Below are 19,149 nucleotides of genomic sequence, written 5' to 3' on the forward strand. Positions count from 1 at the left end.
AGTGATTTCATAATCTTGCAAATGACAGGGGTCGCCCTTGGCTTGGACATACGGAAATCTGTACTTATATGGAAGAATCACATTCCTGAAATAGGTACCTAATACCTATATGTCATGCCATTTCCATGTATCAGAGTTCTATGTGGGACAATATGACCCTAGTTACACACCAAGGTCACAGGTTCAATTCACAGGTCATGTACACACAAGTATAAAATGATCAAGTATAGCATAGACAGCACTGCACCTGTCACTGTGAATTTACATCCATATGCCATGAGTGTAAATGTAAAAAAGAACTAAACACTCACTCTAAGTAAATGTCACAACAAATCAACCTATTTCTCTCATTCATCCTGTGAGTTATTAACCTTTTTATGGCAGTATTTCAAGGTTCACCTCCTCTGTGTCTAAACCTTTCTGTGACTCTACCTGCGGTGAATGTGGCCCCTCCCACATATCCAATTCACTGCCCCCCTTCAAGACACACACACTCAAGCGGTTCAATGAGCTCTTTGTGGAGGGTTAAGGTATGCAGTGTAAGTGTGTGTGAGAGAGTTTACTTGTTCTGTTAGTACCTAGCGGATTTACCTAGCAGACTGGGCACAGCTTGGTTAAAGGTGCGTGTGAGCGGAATTACAACAGATGAAAAAAAGGAGAAAGGTGTGTAAACACAAGAAACGGACAAACTTTAAGCGGATAGAAGGTATGGATGCTTTTGTTTCTGTTTGACGTGTGTTTCTTTGCAAGTCTTATGTGTGTGTTTGTCATGGTAACAATCAACAGTCACTACTTATTATAAGAATAGAGACAGTAACTTGAGAAGCTTTCGCTCCAACAAAACACTGCTTAAATCAGAGTCTTAAACTTTTATCTTAAGTGTAATGCAAAACCTTTTAGGGCTGTGTAGAGTTGTCTGCTCTCAAGACTTTACCTCTGGAACTAAAAAAGTGAGTCTGAATACATTGAAGTATAACTCTAGATCTGTATTTAAACTTTCAGCACTGAAATTCAACCACACTGAACTGAACTAAACTTCAACTCCGACTGGACTGACAGTTTCAGTCTACTAGAACTTCTATGTTATGCTGCTTTGACTATCTACATTGTAAAAGCGCTCTAAAAGTAAATATGACTTGAATTAAATTGAATATTGTAGTAGTATACTGCCAGTGGGACTCAATGTTCTCATATCTCCCATTCAAACTTATTTTAAACTCTTTTTCACACAGACATGCTCACTCTTTCAGCATGTTATTGTAGATTTTAGTATAACTGCATGCGAATTGCTTTTTATAAATAATGTCCTGTGAGTGTTTGTGGCAATATTGAACATGTTACATTTTCTTCATTAGAAATGGCTTCTGGGATCACAAAGACTGAACTCCTTTTCCTAAAAAGATATGGAGTTGAATAAGAAAATGCTTAAATGCTGAGAATGTTCCAGTAAAGCTGGCCGGTGTTTGTGTTGTTCATTTCTGCCTATTGTGCTCATGTAGGTATCCTATTACAGGAGCGACTGCACACTACAATAGCACAGAAAAATCGACCAAAATATTCTATTCACTTCAACTCAAATGGACATTTTCTTTCTATTCATCCATCTAACCATTGAATAGGAAAAATTCTATTGGTCATAAAAATGTTAGCCAGCCATTAATTTGTATGCAATATAATAAGCATAACATTGAGGAAGCGCGTTTATATGCAATTGTTATTACTTGTATTTATATTTAAAAATACTGTTCTCAATTTTTGGCAGCACAATGGCTTAGTGGTTAGCACTGTCACCTTACAGCAAGAAGGTCGCTGGTTCAAGTCCCAACTGGGCTAGTTGGCATCTCTGTGTGGAGTTTGCATGTTCTCCCCGTGTTTGTGTGGGTTTCCTCCGGGTGCTCCGGTTTCTAGGTGGATAAAAACATGTGCTAAATGAATCATGTAAAGTTGGCTGTTGTGTTATTTGCAGGGCGATGCTCAGTGAGTGGTTTTGGTGGGACCGGCTGTGGTTGCCGAGGCCGGTGACGTGGGCGGATCTACAGGACAGTGAGGGGTGTGTCTACGCACGTGCCTCCCACTTGTACATCATTCTACCTGTTGCAGTGCTGCTGCTCGGCTTAAGAGCATTATATGAAAGGTACACACTCCCGCACACACACAATCTAAATGACACTGACAAGACCAGCTTACATTAGCATTAAAGTACATGCTGGATTTGCTGATTAGTGCAGGTTTAGTGCTGGTGGACTGATGTTACTCATCAGCAAAATGAAGCTGGAAAAGCCAGTTGGCCAAGGAAGTTTATATTTGTTCTTTCTCCATTAAATAGGCTGATAGCAGTGCCACTCGCTCAGGCTCTTGGAGTTAAAGACAAAATTCGCAAGAGAGCATCACACAACCCACTACTGGAAACATACTACAGAACACACTCTAAACACCCAACACAGGTAACTACTGTCACCCATTTAAAGGGATAGTTCACCCAAAAATGAAAATACTGTCATCATGTACTCTCCCTCAAGTGGTTTTAAGCCTTTATATGTTTCTTTAGCAGGGCTGGAAATTAGGACCGCTTTGGTCACATATGCACATATGAATTTTATCAATGTGACCTCAAAATACATTTGGGAGTATCTGTGCGAGTGCAAAAATTGTTGCCTGTGACCGGTTTTAACTGCAAAAGGTTCACCGCGTGTGCATATTTAGGAGACATTCACGCAGAATGCATCTTTGCACATACAGTAATAGCAAGAAACGGTGCACTCAGGAATAGTTTTAAACAGTCGCTATGTAAAATTCCTACAGTAAACAAATCCCGCAAACCCTTCAAGCTCTTCTGATTGGCACACTGCTCTAGAACTGAACGCGAATGGATTGGTTAATTTCAGCTGTCAATCATTCAATCAATGCCTTCTGGCTTCAGGTGATGGGGAGCTACAGTCACGAAAATGCTAAGCACTGAAGTTGAGAGAAAGCACACTGACAGATTTTGTTTTAGAAACCACCTAAAGATACAAATAATGGCACATCTGATAAGTGATACATTATTCGAAGACTCACTGTAAAGTCTCTCTGATGGAGTGTTCAGGTAACAGTGTTTGCCACTGAATCTACACATTTTAAGAGAATCTATGAGATGTTCGATTTAATCCTTCATTTGATCATCAGGATGATTTCAGATGCAATAAGTCTGTTAATATAAAACTTGTGGTAATGGTCAAATAATTATTGGTGGGTGCGACAAAATTTTGGCTGGTACGACCACATTTTCACATTAGGAGCACCAGTGCTACCAAGCAAAAAGATTCATTTCGAGCCCTTTTTACTCTGTTGAACAAAGAAGAAATTTTGAAAAATGATGGTTGCTGGCACCCATTGACTTCTTTAGTAGGAAAAAAATACTATGGAAGTCAATGGGTGCCAGCTACCAGCATTTTTCAAAATTTCTTCTTTAGTGTTAAACTGAGGAAACTCAGGTTTGAGGATTAGTAAATGATGGCAGAGTTTTCATTTTTGGATGAACTATTTCTTTAATTTATTAAATCTTGGGCATGTCTGGTAGGGCTGGGTAGATAAACAATATTTTATCAAATCACGGTAAAGTTTATGATAAGCTCTGGATTTTATTTTAACCTATATTGATCTAAGAGCCACACAGCAGAGCCACACAGCAGAAATGTGCAACAATGGGAATCTAAAACTGTGTCGATATTAGAGAATTTTCAGCTACCGAACAATTATTGGCCTAAAATGTTAGGTCATTTAACGGACCCTCTAGTTTTTGTGGCTTCAGTCATTGTTGGGGAATTTTTTAAAATCTGGAAGCATTAAAGAGCCCATATTATACATGAAATAGGGTCATATCTTGGTTGTAAGGGTCTCCAACAACAGTTTAATATGCATGCAAGGTCAAAAAAACACTTTCATGGTCTTATAATCTGCATTTAATTTTACCTAATTATCCCAGCGACTCCCGTATGAATCGTCCAGTGATTCATTTGTTCCCAAACCCCTCCTTAGCGCGAAGCTAATCTGCGCTGATTGGACCAATGACAGTCTGTTGCGATTGGTCGACTGCCTTCAGTCAGAAAGTGAAAAGCCAAACAGCTAATCAGCAATATAAAAGTAATCACAGTTCACACACGCTCGATAGTGTAGGCGTGGATTTTAGCTGCCAGTGGGTCAATGTAAATACAGACTATGGACTTGAAAATTCAGACGACTAACTATTTTATTGAGCAAAAACTCCAAAAACAGTTGAGGAGATCTCCTAGCTTCTCACTCTGCTCTTTTCACAGACACACACACACATATTGCACACACACACGCACTTAACCCTGCTCCGGACGACAACGCGCGCACGCACACACACACACACACACACACACACACACACACACACACACACACACACACACACACACACACACACACACCTCCGGACGACAGCGCGCACACACGCACACACTTCTCCTCATCCACGGAGCTCCGTTAACAAAGCAGCACGCGTCGCGTTTTTAACGTGACTTTGCACGCGATAAGAGAATATAGCCAGTTAACCTGATACAGTACACGCGGTTACAAGTAACAAATCACAACTAAATACATTTGCAAGCTAGAGTAAACGAGGCAACTTTAATCGCACGTACTTACACTTGAGAAATGGAGGAAGAAAAATCCATCCTGACGTCCAGCATTAAGTTACTCTTTACTGATCCTTCCTTTAACAAACGCTGATGAAGTATTCTTTGTAGCATGTAGTTTCCAGAAGTTTCCAGTAGTTTCCAACTGCTTGGCTATAATGCTGAGGTTTCATCTTTGGGTAGAGACTCAATATATCCATCTGCAGTGTGACTTCAATCGACCGGCATGTTTGTGTGTGTGTGTGCGTGTGTTTGTGGGTGTGTGTGTGTGTCTGGGTTTCTGCGTCAGAGGGCGGGGCCTCAGGTTTGAAATCTCCCGGGTTTGCGCGTGCACGTGAATAACTTGGTTTCGTTCGTACGTCATGGCGAAACACCTAATGAATCAGTATCAAGGCGACTCGTTTGAAGCACTATGAGTCGACTCTTATATAGATGAATCAACAGTTTTAAACACTGTATTCTTACAGATTTAAGCCTTAGCTGGATACTTTACTTCACTTAGAGCTGTGTTACACACTACATGGAGGGGAATTTTCAAAAACCCATAATATGGGCTCTTTAACAACTTATATCGGAATATATATCATTATGGATTTTGGAAATGTGTGCATCAATGTGGAAAATAATTATCGTGGTTGCATTTCTGCCATATAGCCCAGCCCTGATGTCTGGTACTGTATATATTACACTCCAAAATCAGAAATAATTCAATTAATTTTGGGTAGAAAATATAATCCTTTACATGTAGAATTCAGAAATCCTTGTTATTAGCAATATCAGTGGCCATTAAGTGAATTCCAGCAAGTAACGTTTTTTCTGGGCTTGCACTTTAAAGGGATAGTTCACCAAAAATGTCAATTCTCACCATTTGCTCACACCGAAGTGGTTCTAAAGTTTAATGAATTTCTGAAGATTGCTGAAAAATGCATCGACAGTAGAAAGAAAAATACTACGGATGTCAATAGCTGCTTTTTTTCCCCAACATTCTTCAGCATATCTTCTTTTGTGTCCAACAGAAACTCAAACAGGTTTGGAACAAATGAAGGGTGAGTAAATGATGGCAGAATTTTCACTTCTGGTGCACTATTACTTTAACACGTACAGTATGAAGTCAGGAGTAAATGAGATTTAATGCCCCGATATACTCATGGTTTTCTGTTCTTTGATTAGCATTTAAAAATACAAATTAGCTTGGAATAGAAACCAAGCTTATGTGAAACTATAGTCTAAATTAATCCTTTATCTCTGTATGACACATAGACATTAAATAATATATCATTCATTCATTTATGCTCTTTCAGCCGCAACCCATCTCTGAGGGTGCTTTCACACCTGCCTTATTTAGTTTGATTGAATCGCACTAGAATTCGTTTCCCCTTTTGGTACGGTTCGTTTGGGCAGGTGAGAATACAGCAATCATACTCGAGTGCGCACCAAAAGCAGACCAAATAAGCGTACCGAGACCTGCTTGAAGAGGTGGTCTCGGTACACTTTCAAACGAACCCTGGAGCAGTTTGTGTTTGTGGTGAGAATATGATACGTACTAAAACAGGTCCAACCGCAAAAAGTACTGCGCGTTTTGGACTAATTCATCTGCCGTAGGCCGATGCGCTGTGCATTATAGGATATGGAGGAAAAATATTTATTGACAGCACTTTACCACAAAGAGCGGAAAACATTACCTGATGGATTGTTGGTAATATTTCCGCAAGATGACCATGTTGCAGCTTAGCTAAATGAATACACGCCTTCTCCTGAAGTGACGAGCGATGCATTAAAACACTGTTTTCCAGCCGCGGCCGTGCTTCATTTTCGTAATGTATAGTTTGTCTAAAGCAGGGATACAATCAGCCAGCGCAGTCGTCCCTCCAGAGTAAAAGGTTTTGTTTACCTGCGGGAGTTCACTGGCATTTTCCCACACGTGAATTCTGACCAATCAATAAGCAGTTTAGGGAATATGTTTAACAACATCTGGCCAATGAGAGATGGGGATTTTGTCAGGTGACAGCATTTTGGTTCGTTCGGACCAAAGCCAGCAGTGTGGTGTGAAATAGTGGTGGGCAAAGCGAGGCTTCATGAAACACTGAAACAGTCAAAGCAAATGTGTCGAAGCTTCGAAACGTTTCGAAACCCCACTCTACAGTGACATCTAGTGGTCAGTTTTTATGTATTGCACTGAAACAGTTGCAGCACTTAACAGTTTAGCAAATTGAGGTTTTAAAGCCCACTTTGTAACACTGGTCTTCAATTAATGTAGCGGAGCGGTTAAGGTGTCTGACTGCCGTCCGGGTATTGTAGGTTCGAATCCAGGCTAATACAGCCATTTTGAAATGCTTTAATACCAGTTGGTAATGCTTGCTCTTGAATCGTTTTGTTTCAACATTGGTCTGATATCCGAATAAACAATTTGTGAATAAATATGTCTTGTTTTGGTCTTAAAACAGGGTTGTTGCTAGATCAGAAACTGTGGCCTGAAGTTATCAAGAATTATTTATATTATTTATATTTTCCCATTTATTGTATTTTATTAACGTCTACCCAAACCCTAAACCAAACCATCACAGTACTGTAAAAATATAAATTATTGTTTTACAGTGTTACAAAAATGATGCTAAATTGATGGCGTAACTGCAGCTGTATCATATTTTGGCTACACAAAACAGAAACATGATAAAAACACATAAAACCATGATTTCGAAGTATTTGTGTAAGTCGGGATTCGAACCCAAAAAGTCATTTGATGCATAGTAACATGGTGCACATGCACAGTCTACTAGGCCATATGAAATGTGATTTGCCAGACCTTGGCAGCCAAATGGAGATTCGCCAGGTCTCGAAACGCTTCTAAGGGGATCAATGCTTCTAAGGGGTTTGAATCGCTTTAGTCACGTGACCAAGTGTTTCGAAACACTTTAGTCACGTGACTTGGGTGCTTCGAATCATGCTTCTGTGCAGCGTTCCGAAACACTGGCGCTTCGGGATCTCGACACTGTGTCGAAACGTCAGTTTCACGTCAGCCATTCCTAGTGTGAAAACGACCCAAAGACGGCAGAAGATGCAACAACGTATCATTTATTACCCTTGGTCCGGACCAAATGAAGCGAACTACAGATGTGAGAGCACCCTGAGAAACATCCACACTCACACTCATACACTACAGACAACTTAGCCTACCCAATTCACCTGTACCGCATGTCTTTGGACTGTGGGAGGAACCGGAGCACCCGGAGGAAACCCATGCGAACGCAGGGAGAACATGCAAACTCCAAACAGAAACGCCAACTGACCCAGCCGAGGCTTGCTTAAGAGGGCTAATAATAAAGACCTTAAAATAGTTTAAAAAAAATAAAAACTCTAATTCTTAAAACTCGAAGTACTCTAATACTCTAAAAACTTATTCTTACCAAAATAAATAATAATAATAAAAAAAAATTATAGGAAATACTGAGCAAAAATTCCTTGCTCTGTCAATCATTGTTTGGGAAATATTTAAAAAATAAAAAATTTAAATCACAGGAGGGCTAATAATTGTTATGCCAACTGTATGTCTTATTTCCTTGTACGTGTGCAGCCAGCACATTGTGTGTGTGTTTAGTATTGTTTGTGTGTGTGCTGTGCACTTAGGCGGATGTAAAAGGTGTGTGTAAAAAGCTGGGCTGGTCAGAAAGGCAGGTGGAGCGTTGGTTCCGCCAGAGGAGGAATCAAGACAGACCCGGAGTACAGAAGAAATTCAAAGAAGCCAGGTATATTTGCACACACTCTCTTAAACAAACTCATGATGACTGATGTGTGTGTTTGTCGTTATTATTAAGTCATATTTCCTTTCTGTAGCTGGCGGTTTGCCTTTTATCTGTGCTCGACTTTTGGAGGAGTACTGGCTCTATATGATGTAAGTATATTTTGTTCTTGTAGTTCGAAACCCAGCCCTCACTGAGAAAGGTCCTGAAATTGTCCTATACACAAGCTCATTTGTCCTCATTTTGACCGCTATGCCATAATAAACTGTTAACAAATACCTATGAAAATAACCCATCAAAGAAGGCTTTAAAACCAAGTGGAACCATGGCTAATTCTCAATATGCGTTCTTATCTTATATATATATATATATATATATATATATATATATATATATATATATATTTTTTTTTTTTTTTTTTTTTTTTTTTTACTTCAAAAATTGTTTTTACTATTTGTCAACTACACGTGTAAAGACCTCAGACTGTATCTGAACATCTAAATGACCTCCAAACAACTGTGTGCGAGTGTGTGTGTGTTACAACACATGCAGGGATTCTCAGAAGAGGCCTTGATTCAGTGTGTGTGTAATGCCTTAGGGCTAATTAGTAACATTTTCCCACCTGTGAACAGCTCCAGTCTGATAGAAAGATCCAGAAACAGGCACAATAACAGGCATGAACAGGCCCTGCACACACCCAAACACAGATATTAACATTATTTTGTTGTTGTTAGGACAAACAGTGCTATTATCGTACTAACTGTCCTTATTGAACTTAAGCATGTAACCCCATATAGTTTCATCCTTAATTTGCTCTGAGAATTGTGGGTAGGCTCTTATTGATTGAGTTGTGAAGAAACTAAAATATATCAAGTTAATAAAAAAAAGATTAACAAAGATGGGTGAAATTGTAAGCCTATATGCCATAAACAATTATATGTTATTAATTTAAATATTCATTCATTCATTCATTTTCTTGTCGGCTTAGTCCCTTTATTAATCTGGGGTCGCCACAGTGGAATGAACCGCCAACTTATCCAACAAGTTTTTACTCAGCGGAAGCCCTTCCAGCCGCAACCCATCTCTGGGAAACATCCACACACACATTCACACACACACTCATACACTACGGACAATTTAGCCTACCCAATTCACCTGTATCGCATGCTGTCTTTGGACTGTGGGGGAAACCGGAGCACCCGGAAGAAACCAACATGCTACTAGTTTGCGAGTGTATTTCATTACTACTAGATTAAGTTGGCTCTTTTGAGTTAACAAAATTAGTTTTAAGTGTAAACACAAGTAAAATGAGTACACAGCTGCCTTAAAAGAGTACATAAGTTTTCTGTGTTTGTACTGTCAAATATACAAGTGAATTTTAGATATACTGATAGTTTACTACACTTTTTTTAGTTAGACGTTTGCTCCAAGTTTTGTAAGTAGTTAAATTTCATGTATATTTGTATGTTTTATTTTAAGTGACCAAATTATGATTTAATATATTATTTTGAAACCCCAAAGTTGATTTGCAACCACATAAACAGGAACATAACGTTACCAACCGAACTCATAAAACAACTACAAACCAAGTATGTTCAGAAATAGTCCATTATTACTAAAATATTGAGTATTGTGTACAATATACTGTAAACTATTGAGTAATATAAGTTAAATAGTTTTCTGTCAGATTAAGTAGATAAGCACATTAAGTTACTGAAGACTGAATGCATAAAGTAAGTTAACTTAACTTGTTAGTTTCTTATTTTGTAGCTTAGCACACTTGAATAAACACTTAATTATAATGAATATTACGTCAGCTCTTTATATTTAAGTGAATTTGTTGTTCCTGAACCTTTAATGTAACAATAAAACAAATGAAAACGTTCACAGCTGTGATTAATATCGATGTTTAACGGCCATGAATGGAGTAGCATATGGCTGTTTATACAACAGCTCAAACATAAAACATAATGATAGCTTACCTTTGAAAGTGAATTTAACCAGTTAATTGAGTATTTCGCCAAAGAATATTTGTTTACAAACAAAGGAGCCGAAACAAAATCGACAGCATCGAGTGTTTTTCCATTGCTAAATGAATCATGTTTCGATCGTAAGAATGATTCAAGCGTTTACTGGCTTGTTTATGATTCAACCGACTCAGTGGTTCACTCACTCGCCGTCATCTATCGGCGTAACAATGCAACTTCATTGAAAAATCCCCTACTGGGATCGAAATTTTGTAGTCTTTGTTATATTTTTTGATAGTTTTGGGTTATAAAATACAGATGAATAAATGTGAATGTTATTGTTTTGTTCAACAGAAACCATGGTTTTATGATCTACGTGAAGTGTGGGCGAAATTTCCCAAACAAGTAAGTGTGCTTATGGAATTTAATGCAAAATGGCGGATACATTTGAAGCATTTACTTTACCTGCAATAGTACACAACAAATGTGCGATTTACCGTGAACCATTTTTAATGTAAAATACATAAAATAATCCAAAATGCTTAAATGTGGTAGGGAACATTTGATTGTAACTAATTGTTGCTCAATGTTGAACTTTTTAAACCATTAACCAAGCTGGCAATAACTGAGTTCACCATTTTTTTATGTTATTATAAAAAATTATATATTATTATCATTATTTTTTTTTCTTGCTTTAAGTTACCTCAATATGCAAACCCCAAACCAGATACCACAAGTTAAATTAAACTGGAATAAAGCGAGGCAGTGGTGCAGTAGGTAGTGCTGTCGCCTCTCAGCAAGAAGGTCGCTGGTTCGAACCTCGGCTCAGTTGGCGTTTCTGTGTGGAGTTTGCGTGGGTTTCCTCCGGGTGCTCTGGTTTCCCCCACAGTCTAAAGACATGCGGTACTAAATTGTGTGTGTGGATGTTTCCTAAAGAGGGGTTGCGGCTGGAAGGGCATCCGCTGTGTAAAAACTTGCTGGATAAGTTGGCGGTTCATTCCACGGTGGCAACCCCGGGTTAATAAAGGGACTAAGCCGACAAGAAAATGAATGAAGGAGTTCTGGAATAACCCGTACATAAAGCTACAGTTTCAAAAGTCAAATAACAGTAAATTGATAAATTTAAAATACATACATACACACACACTCTCTCTTTCTCTACTTAGGAGAGTGAAAACCCGTTCTGAATATTTGCATGAGGTTTTTTTTTGAAAGGTTGTGTTTGTGCAAGCGTGTTTGTCTGGCGTTTGGTGTTTAAATGTGTTTGTTTTGTGTGTGTGTGTGTGTGTGTGTGTGTGTACAGTCATTGCTGGACTCTCAATACTGGTATTACATCACTGAGATGAGTTTTTATGGTTCTTTACTGTTCAGTGTGGCTGCAGACGTAAAACGGAAGGTAAGAAGACATCTATATATCAGTATTTCCATTGCCTCAACACATCATTTCATTATCGTTATCACTTAAATGATTATGCGTGAAGATATCAGTAGTCAAGTAGTAGGTCAAAGATCCTCAACTCTCTTTATCAACAAGCCTACAGGTAGCAGTTCTAATGTCATCAAACACCAAGAAAGTTGTTTTGCTTACATCTATCATAGTAATTATCACAATAGTTAACTAGAAGTATGAACTATTAATAACTGAGAATATGATGTCACAGTATCTTAAAAGATTAGTCTATCTAAGCTAGGCAAGTTTATATATATAGCACATTTCATACACAGTGGTAATTCAAAGTGCTTTACATAAACAAGAATAACAGAAACAAGAAAATAACAATGATAAAAACAGAATAAAATGTGTTAAAACAAGTTTTATAGGAATAAAAAAGAAAAGAAAGACATAAAAGTGCAATCTAGATACAGTCAGCTCTACTTCTCTCTCTCTGTGTGTGTGATTGTGTTTAGGATTTTAAGGAGCAGCTGGTGCATCACTGGGCCACTTTAACACTCCTGTCTTTCTCATGGTGTGCCAACTACATCCGTATTGGCACCCTGGTAATGCTGGTGCACGACACGTCTGACGTCCTGCTCGAGGTGAGAGAGAAATAGTGAAAAAAGATTAGATGTCTTTAAATTCTTTGTTCATTTACTTACTGCCAATATTAAATTACTTTATTTATTATTATTCACAATAAACTTTTTTTTACATTTATCGACATTTTAATTCTTCATTTGTAACAGAGCAAGGATTTAATTCCACAGTATTTTCTATTAAACATTTTTTTTTCCTGCGGAAATAATTTATTTTAGTTTGGCTGTGTGTGCGTGTATGTGTGTGTGCGTGTGTGTGTGTGTGTGTGTATGTATATATATATATATATATATATATATATATATATATATATATATATATATATATATATATATACACACACACATATACATACATACATATATATATATATATATATATATATATATATATATATATATATATTAGGGTTGTCACGATACCATTAATTAATCTTACAATACTATATCAGCTGAAGTATTATAATACCAATTAGTAATGCGATACTGTAATTCATAAGTCAAATTATAAAGAAAATTGGCATAAAAATACTATATTTTCTGTTATAATAGACCTACTTAAATTTAACTTATAATTCCCTTAAGGCTAAATAGTATTTTGTAGATAACTGACCAACAAAAAATACTTTAAAATAAAGATACAAACTATACTGAATAAAATTTGTTACAAAATAGCATTTTCTTAACAAAATCAGGCTATATAAAGTGGTCAAAAATTATTTCAATGTTTTCTGTTGCTATTTTGGGTTTTTCATCTATTCTTTTTTTCAGTCTTATCAGGTAACAATGCAAAGTAGTTCAAAATTTCACTCAGTCATTCTTTTAAAGAGATTATTGCGGTCGCTAATAAATCATATTAACAGGGACAGAAATGAACCGATTCAGATGTGCATTCGAACTGAAGCGTTAGAAAAGATGCAAATGGCTACCATAAAAGTCACGAATTCTACAGTTTTTCTACACAGCTCCACAGACTATTCAAATATTGTTGCACAAATGTGTGAGCAATTTAGTGACTTTAATAACGGTACTACTGTTTACAAACTACAGTGGCACCGCCAGTATTATTGGAGCCATAGTATTGCGATATTACCATAGTACCGGTAAACCGTGCAACCCTAAAATATATTTATTTATTATTTTTTGTTAACAGCTAATGTCAATATTATTAGCTCCCTTAAGAAATTATGTATTTGTAAGTTAATCTAATTAAGCTAATTACTGTCATCATGGCTAAACCAAAATAATTTAGTTATAAGAAATTAATCATTAAAAATTTTATGTTGATAATGCCGCAGTGGGTAGGGCTGTCACCACAAAGCAAGAAGGTTGCTGGTTCAAGTCTCTGCTAGGTCAGTTGGCATTTCTGTGTGGAGTTTGCATGTTCTCCCCGTGTTGGTGTGGGTTTCCTCCGGGTGCTCCAGTTTCCCCCACAGTCCAAAGACATGCATTATAGGTGAATTGGGTACGCTAAATTGTCCGTATTGTATGTGTGTATGTCCTGGTCCTCCAGATTGGGGGTTGAGGGTTCGGCTAACAACTCGCCTCATAAAAACTAGATGTTACAAAACCCCAATGTAAGGAGGCAGCTAAAAATCAACTTCAATAATAATGGCTCTGGGAGTAAGTAAGTAAGCTTGTGTGTGTCAGAAGTTCATATTAATTTAAATTTGGCTATTACCGTCAGCGCAATAGCCAAGTGGTTAGCACGCTGACATATGGTGCAGTAGCACTTCTCGAGGACATTTCCCGACCCTACCCCCTCTCTCTCTCCCATTTCATTTCCTGTCTAAAATACTGTCCTATCCTGTCAATAAAGGCAAAAAGGCCAAAAATAAACCTTTAAAAAAATAATACATAATTGACTATCATCTGATGTTTTAAAGCGTGACATTTCAATATGGTCAATAAAAGCAGTCACTAAAATAAGCACTATTTACTCAAATGTGCTTTTTATTTAAATTCATAATAGTATTTCACAATATTGTGAATACAGTATTTTGAATAATAATATTAGTTATTTGATTCTTGTTAGATTAGTATTAAAGTTTGTCTTTAATCTGTTTCCTCCTAGTCTGCTAAAATGTTCAATTACGCCGGATGGGAGACGACCTGTAACAGTGTCTTTGTGGTGTTCGCGCTGGTCTTCATGGTAACCAGACTAATTATCTTCCCTTTCTGGTGAGTGTGTGACAGAGGTTAATGCGCGGGAGACCTCAGGGTTAAGTGTGTTCATTGGCGTGTCTCTGTGGTGTGTGCAGGCTGATTCACTGTACGTGGGTTTATCCTCTGGACCAGTTTGAACCCTTTTTCGGCTATTATTTCTTTAACGCCATGCTTATGGTGCTGCTGTTTTTGCACGTGTTCTGGGCCTCCCTCATCCTCCGCATGGTCAAAAAGTTTCTCTTTGGGAATGTAAGTATGATGTACTTCACATGTACGATCACACTGGTGTCATCAGCCTTGGCTGGTCCCTAAAGCATACAATCACACTGATGTGATTATAACGTTTAGAACACATCAACAACTGCATAAATTCAAATGTGACAGCACAGAAAGAGGTGTGCATCGTCATAAATCACAATTTATCTACGGTTGCAAACAAATAGCATTTATTTTAGGTTTCAGACATTCAAATACACATACCTACAATCAAAACATACATTTAATGTTTGTAAAACACACGCAGATTCACGTAAAATGCACACGGTTTATATTACTAGAATGTTTTCTTTTCTCTATTCCTCTCCCAGCTAAACAGTTGCTTACCTTCATATATTTCGGAAGAAAATTCTGAATAAACATGACATAATCGTAATATATGTTCTATCACATATTTGAGAGTCGGAGTATCATAATTTCACAATTATAATTACAACATTTGTCAATATTTACAGAAAAGTGCAAAAAAAAAAAAAAAAACGACATTTACATAAATTATTGGGGCTGGTGGGTCACGTGATAAACTTGACGAGTTGCCATGGGCTCTTTAGAACGCAATGGATTCTAAATAATGGGCTGCGTCCGAAATAACCTACTACTTAGTATGTACTGCATTTGAGTGTAATGTACTACTCTGCCGTAAAGTACATGCAATACAGTATGAATGTCGGTAGTATTGATGAAATTCAGACGTACTAAATCTGGCATTTTGACATTATCATGTGACCTACACGTGTCGCTTCACTCCCATTCATTCTCCTGTGGTGCATCATGGGACAGCATAGCAGTTTTTTGAATTCTTTGAATTCAGACATACTGATTTTAGCGTACTACATAGTATAGGGTTGGACCAATAAACGATGCCATCGTCCATCGCCGATGACCAATATACAACAAGATGCTGAGCTGGCATCACCGATCCTCTGGCCCGCTCCTGTCGCAATCCCGCTCACAAAAAAATATACACTAAGGCCCCGTTTACACTAATACGTCTCATTGTTAAAATGGCATTTTAGAACGAAAATGATCCACATCCACACCATGTTTTACCAAGCATTTCTGAACAGCCCTCCGTCCGCTGAAAACGGACATCACATTGACCACACACACACACAGCTACACATTGTCATGCGCTCCTCTGAGCTTCAAAGAGCAGTGCACGTTGGACAGTTTATCAAGGCTGGATCGCGTCTCGCTATAGTTGTTGAAGTTCCAGGAGTCTCTATGCATTTGCAGGACTCATAATGCCCGCAAACGAGTGATAATCTCCCGGAAATCTCCCCGGATCCCTCCTCGCTCTTCAGACACGTCAGACCCCCCCTTCCCCCGCTTTTTATATGATGATGTTGCCATACGATGCCAAATTGGTCGACATTGCCCAACTCTAATATAGTATAAAAGTATGCAATTTCAGATGCAGCTATGGTCACAAAAAACACACAGGACGGTCAGCTGGAGTATAAATTAAATAGGGGTTAAAAAAGTAGTTTGAACAAACAGCATATATATATATATATATATATATATATATATATATATATATATATATATATATATATATATATTTTTTTTTTTTTTTTTTTTTTTTTTTTTTACTAAGTTTTGAGGTTTTGTGCTTCTTTAATTTAATATTATTCTAATATATAAAAATACACTTGAGTGTTTCTTTTTTTTTTAGTTTGTGTCAGTAGATTTTAATTCCACTAAATAGGCTATTTTTTCTTTGAAGAGTTTTTTTCTCCTGCACTGAGCCATAAATAAAGCAATTTTATTCATATCTGTATTTTGAAGGTTTTTACAGACAGATGTTAGACTATAGGATGATTTACATTTTGTTTTACATTTTTCTTTTGGTGTGTAATATGTTGCAATATTTTCTGAATTATGATGTAATAAAGATTCCCAAAATCCTCTCTGTAAAAACATCTGACTATCAATTCTATGTAAGGTAAATTAACAAATCTACTATATGAACACAAATTGGTGCATACAAAAACCTGGGAATGAGAAATATGGAGATTTTTATGTATTTATTTTTTTTGCAATTCAGCATTTCAGTAGTTTTACTGTTTCGTTCTTTTATTAAACATCAACAATCAATCACAGAATAATTATTTTCTGGCAGTAGCAGCAATAATAATTACTATAAAACATTTGTTTTAGTTCCTCCTAGATGTTATTATTATATTTAATCTTTCCTTCCACAATGGTAAACCCACACATTTATGCAGAATGTTCGGTTTAATGAAATGATTAATTTGTCTTTCTGTTTAGCTGAAGGGTGATGAGCGCAGTGATGAAGAGGAGGATGAGGGATCTGAGGAAGAATACACACATGCATACACTAATGGATCTGGGAATGGATTGTCTAATGGCCATTGACACAAATGCAGATCTTCCACAAATAGCCCTTTTGATGCCATGCATGCATATATGTCCATATTGGACACGTGATTCATCTGTGAACTTTTGTATAGCTTTTTATATTAAAGTTTGTACATGTACAGATATTATGGAAGAAAATCTATACAAATTATCACAAGAGTTAAAAGACATTTAAAAATTAGATAGTAGATCGACAGACGACAAAAAGACAGATAGATGGATGGATACAGTTGATCGAAAGTCACCTGAAAAAATGGACGGGTGGATGGATGGAAGGATGGATGGATGGATGGATACAGTAGATCGACAGACAGCGAAAAGATGGATGGATGGATTGATGGATATAGTAGAATGACAGACACTGAAAAGATAGATGTATGGATGGATAGTTGATTGACAAACACTGAAAAGATGGATGGATGGATGGATAAATGGCTGGATGGATGGATACAGTAGATTGACAGACATTGAAAAGAAAGATGGATGGCTAGATGGATACAGTAGATCAATAGACACAAAAAATAAAGATGGATGGTTGGATGGATGGATGGATGGATGGATACACTAGATCGACTGACACCGAAAATATGGTTGAATGGATACTGTAGATCAATAGACACAAAAAAAGTAAGATGGGTGGTTGGATGGATGGATACAGTAGATCGACAGACACTGAAAAGAAGGATAGATGGATGGATAAACTAGATCAACAGACACCGAAAAGATGGATGGATGGATGGAGAGATGGAAGGATGCAGTAGATCAACAGACAACAAAAAGAAAGATGGATGGATGGATGGATGGATGGATACACTAGATCCACAGACACAGAAAAGAAAGATGGATGGATGGATACAGTACATCAATAGACACAAAAAAGTAAGATGGATGGTTGGATGGATGGATACAGTAGATCAACAGACACCAAAAAGATGGATGGTGAATGGATGGATACACTAGATCAACAGACACCAAAAAGAAGGATGGATAGATGGATACACTAGCTCGACAGACACCAAAAAGAAGGATGGATGGATAGATGGATGGATATACTAGATCGACAGACACCGAAAAGAAGGATAGATGGATGGAGTAGATCGACAGACACCGAAAAGAAGGATGGATGGATAGATGGATGGATATAGTAGATCGACAGACACCGAAAAGAAGGATAGATGGATGGAGTAGATCGACAGACACCAAAAAGAAGGATGGATGGATGGATGCAGTAGATCGACACACTGAAAAGAAGGATAGATGGATGAATGGAAACAGTAGATCGACACACTGAAAAGAAGGATAGATGGATGAATGAATGGAAACAGTAGATCGACACACTGAAAAGAAGGATAGATGGATGAATGAAAACAGTAGATCGACACACTGAAAAGAAGGATAGATGGATGAATGGAAACAGTAGATCGACACACTGAAAAGAAAGATGGATGGATAATTATCACTAGATTTAAAAGACATTTTTAAAATTGAAATAGTTTGGTTAGTTGTTAGTTAAAAGTTGCATTAATTTGATCATAAATACAGTAATAACTGTATTATTTTAAAATATTACTACAATTTTAAATAGCTGCTTTTAATTTGAACATGTTAAAAATTGTACTTTATTCCATTGGTGTCTAAGCTGAATTTTCAGCATCATTACTAAGTCTACAAGGTCACATGATGCTTTGGAAATCAATGAACCTGATAGGTTGATTTGATGGTCAAGAAAAATCAGAAACTGTTCAATACTTTTGTGTAAACTGTGAAACATTTCTGTGTAATTCTTTAATAATAAAAAAGCAACAAAATAAATGTCTTAACTGTCACTTTGTTTCTTCTTGCTGAATAAAAATCTTAATATGATAACATCTGAATGGTTATCACTGTCGCCTCACAGCAAGAAGGTCACTGGTTTGAGTCCCAACTGGGCCAGTTAGCATTTCT

General features: G+C 37.2%; 4 protein-coding genes across 16 annotated transcripts in view; 1 reads left to right on the forward strand and 3 right to left on the reverse strand.

Moving 5' to 3' along the window:
• Positions 1-19,149, reverse strand: part of LOC101882393 (uncharacterized) — a 768,785-nt gene that overhangs the window by 443,284 nt on the left and 306,352 nt on the right. The window lies entirely within an intron of this gene.
• The window catches only part of utp15 (UTP15 small subunit processome component), a 355,707-nt gene that overhangs the window by 273,853 nt on the left and 62,705 nt on the right, over positions 1-19,149 (reverse strand). The gene's annotated exons all lie outside the window — the stretch shown is intronic.
• caps2 (calcyphosine 2) overlaps positions 1-19,149 on the reverse strand; it is a 101,705-nt gene that overhangs the window by 66,759 nt on the left and 15,797 nt on the right. For 2 of the 5 annotated variants that reach the window (XM_087292882.1, XM_087292884.1), the window contains exon 17: positions 9,000-9,064. In XM_087292882.1, the coding sequence (XP_087149008.1) occupies positions 9,000-9,064 (65 nt within the window). Of the gene's footprint in view, positions 1-1,704; positions 1,905-8,999; positions 9,065-14,316; positions 14,853-16,835 lie in introns of those variants that run through there. The other 3 variants (XM_087292883.1, XM_087292886.1, XM_087292885.1) reach the window with 3 other exon arrangements.
• cers3b (ceramide synthase 3b) lies at positions 509-19,017 on the forward strand. Of its 9 annotated transcripts, none has more exons than XM_087291395.1 (12): positions 509-706; positions 1,967-2,134; positions 2,327-2,444; positions 5,657-5,960; positions 7,770-8,383; positions 8,472-8,529; positions 10,699-10,749; positions 11,648-11,740; positions 12,253-12,381; positions 14,453-14,559; positions 14,640-14,793; positions 17,095-19,017. In XM_087291395.1, the coding sequence occupies exons 8-12, from the start codon at positions 11,687-11,689 to the stop codon at positions 17,200-17,202; spliced, it is 552 nt and encodes a 183-aa protein (XP_087147521.1). In that variant the 5' UTR covers positions 509-706; positions 1,967-2,134; positions 2,327-2,444; positions 5,657-5,960; positions 7,770-8,383; positions 8,472-8,529; positions 10,699-10,749; positions 11,648-11,686; the 3' UTR covers positions 17,203-19,017.

The sequence above is a fragment of the Danio rerio genome, chromosome 18, assembly GCF_052040795.2.
Source record: "Danio rerio strain M-AB ecotype USA chromosome 18, GRCz13ab, whole genome shotgun sequence".
Lineage (NCBI taxonomy): Eukaryota > Metazoa > Chordata > Actinopteri > Cypriniformes > Danionidae > Danio > Danio rerio.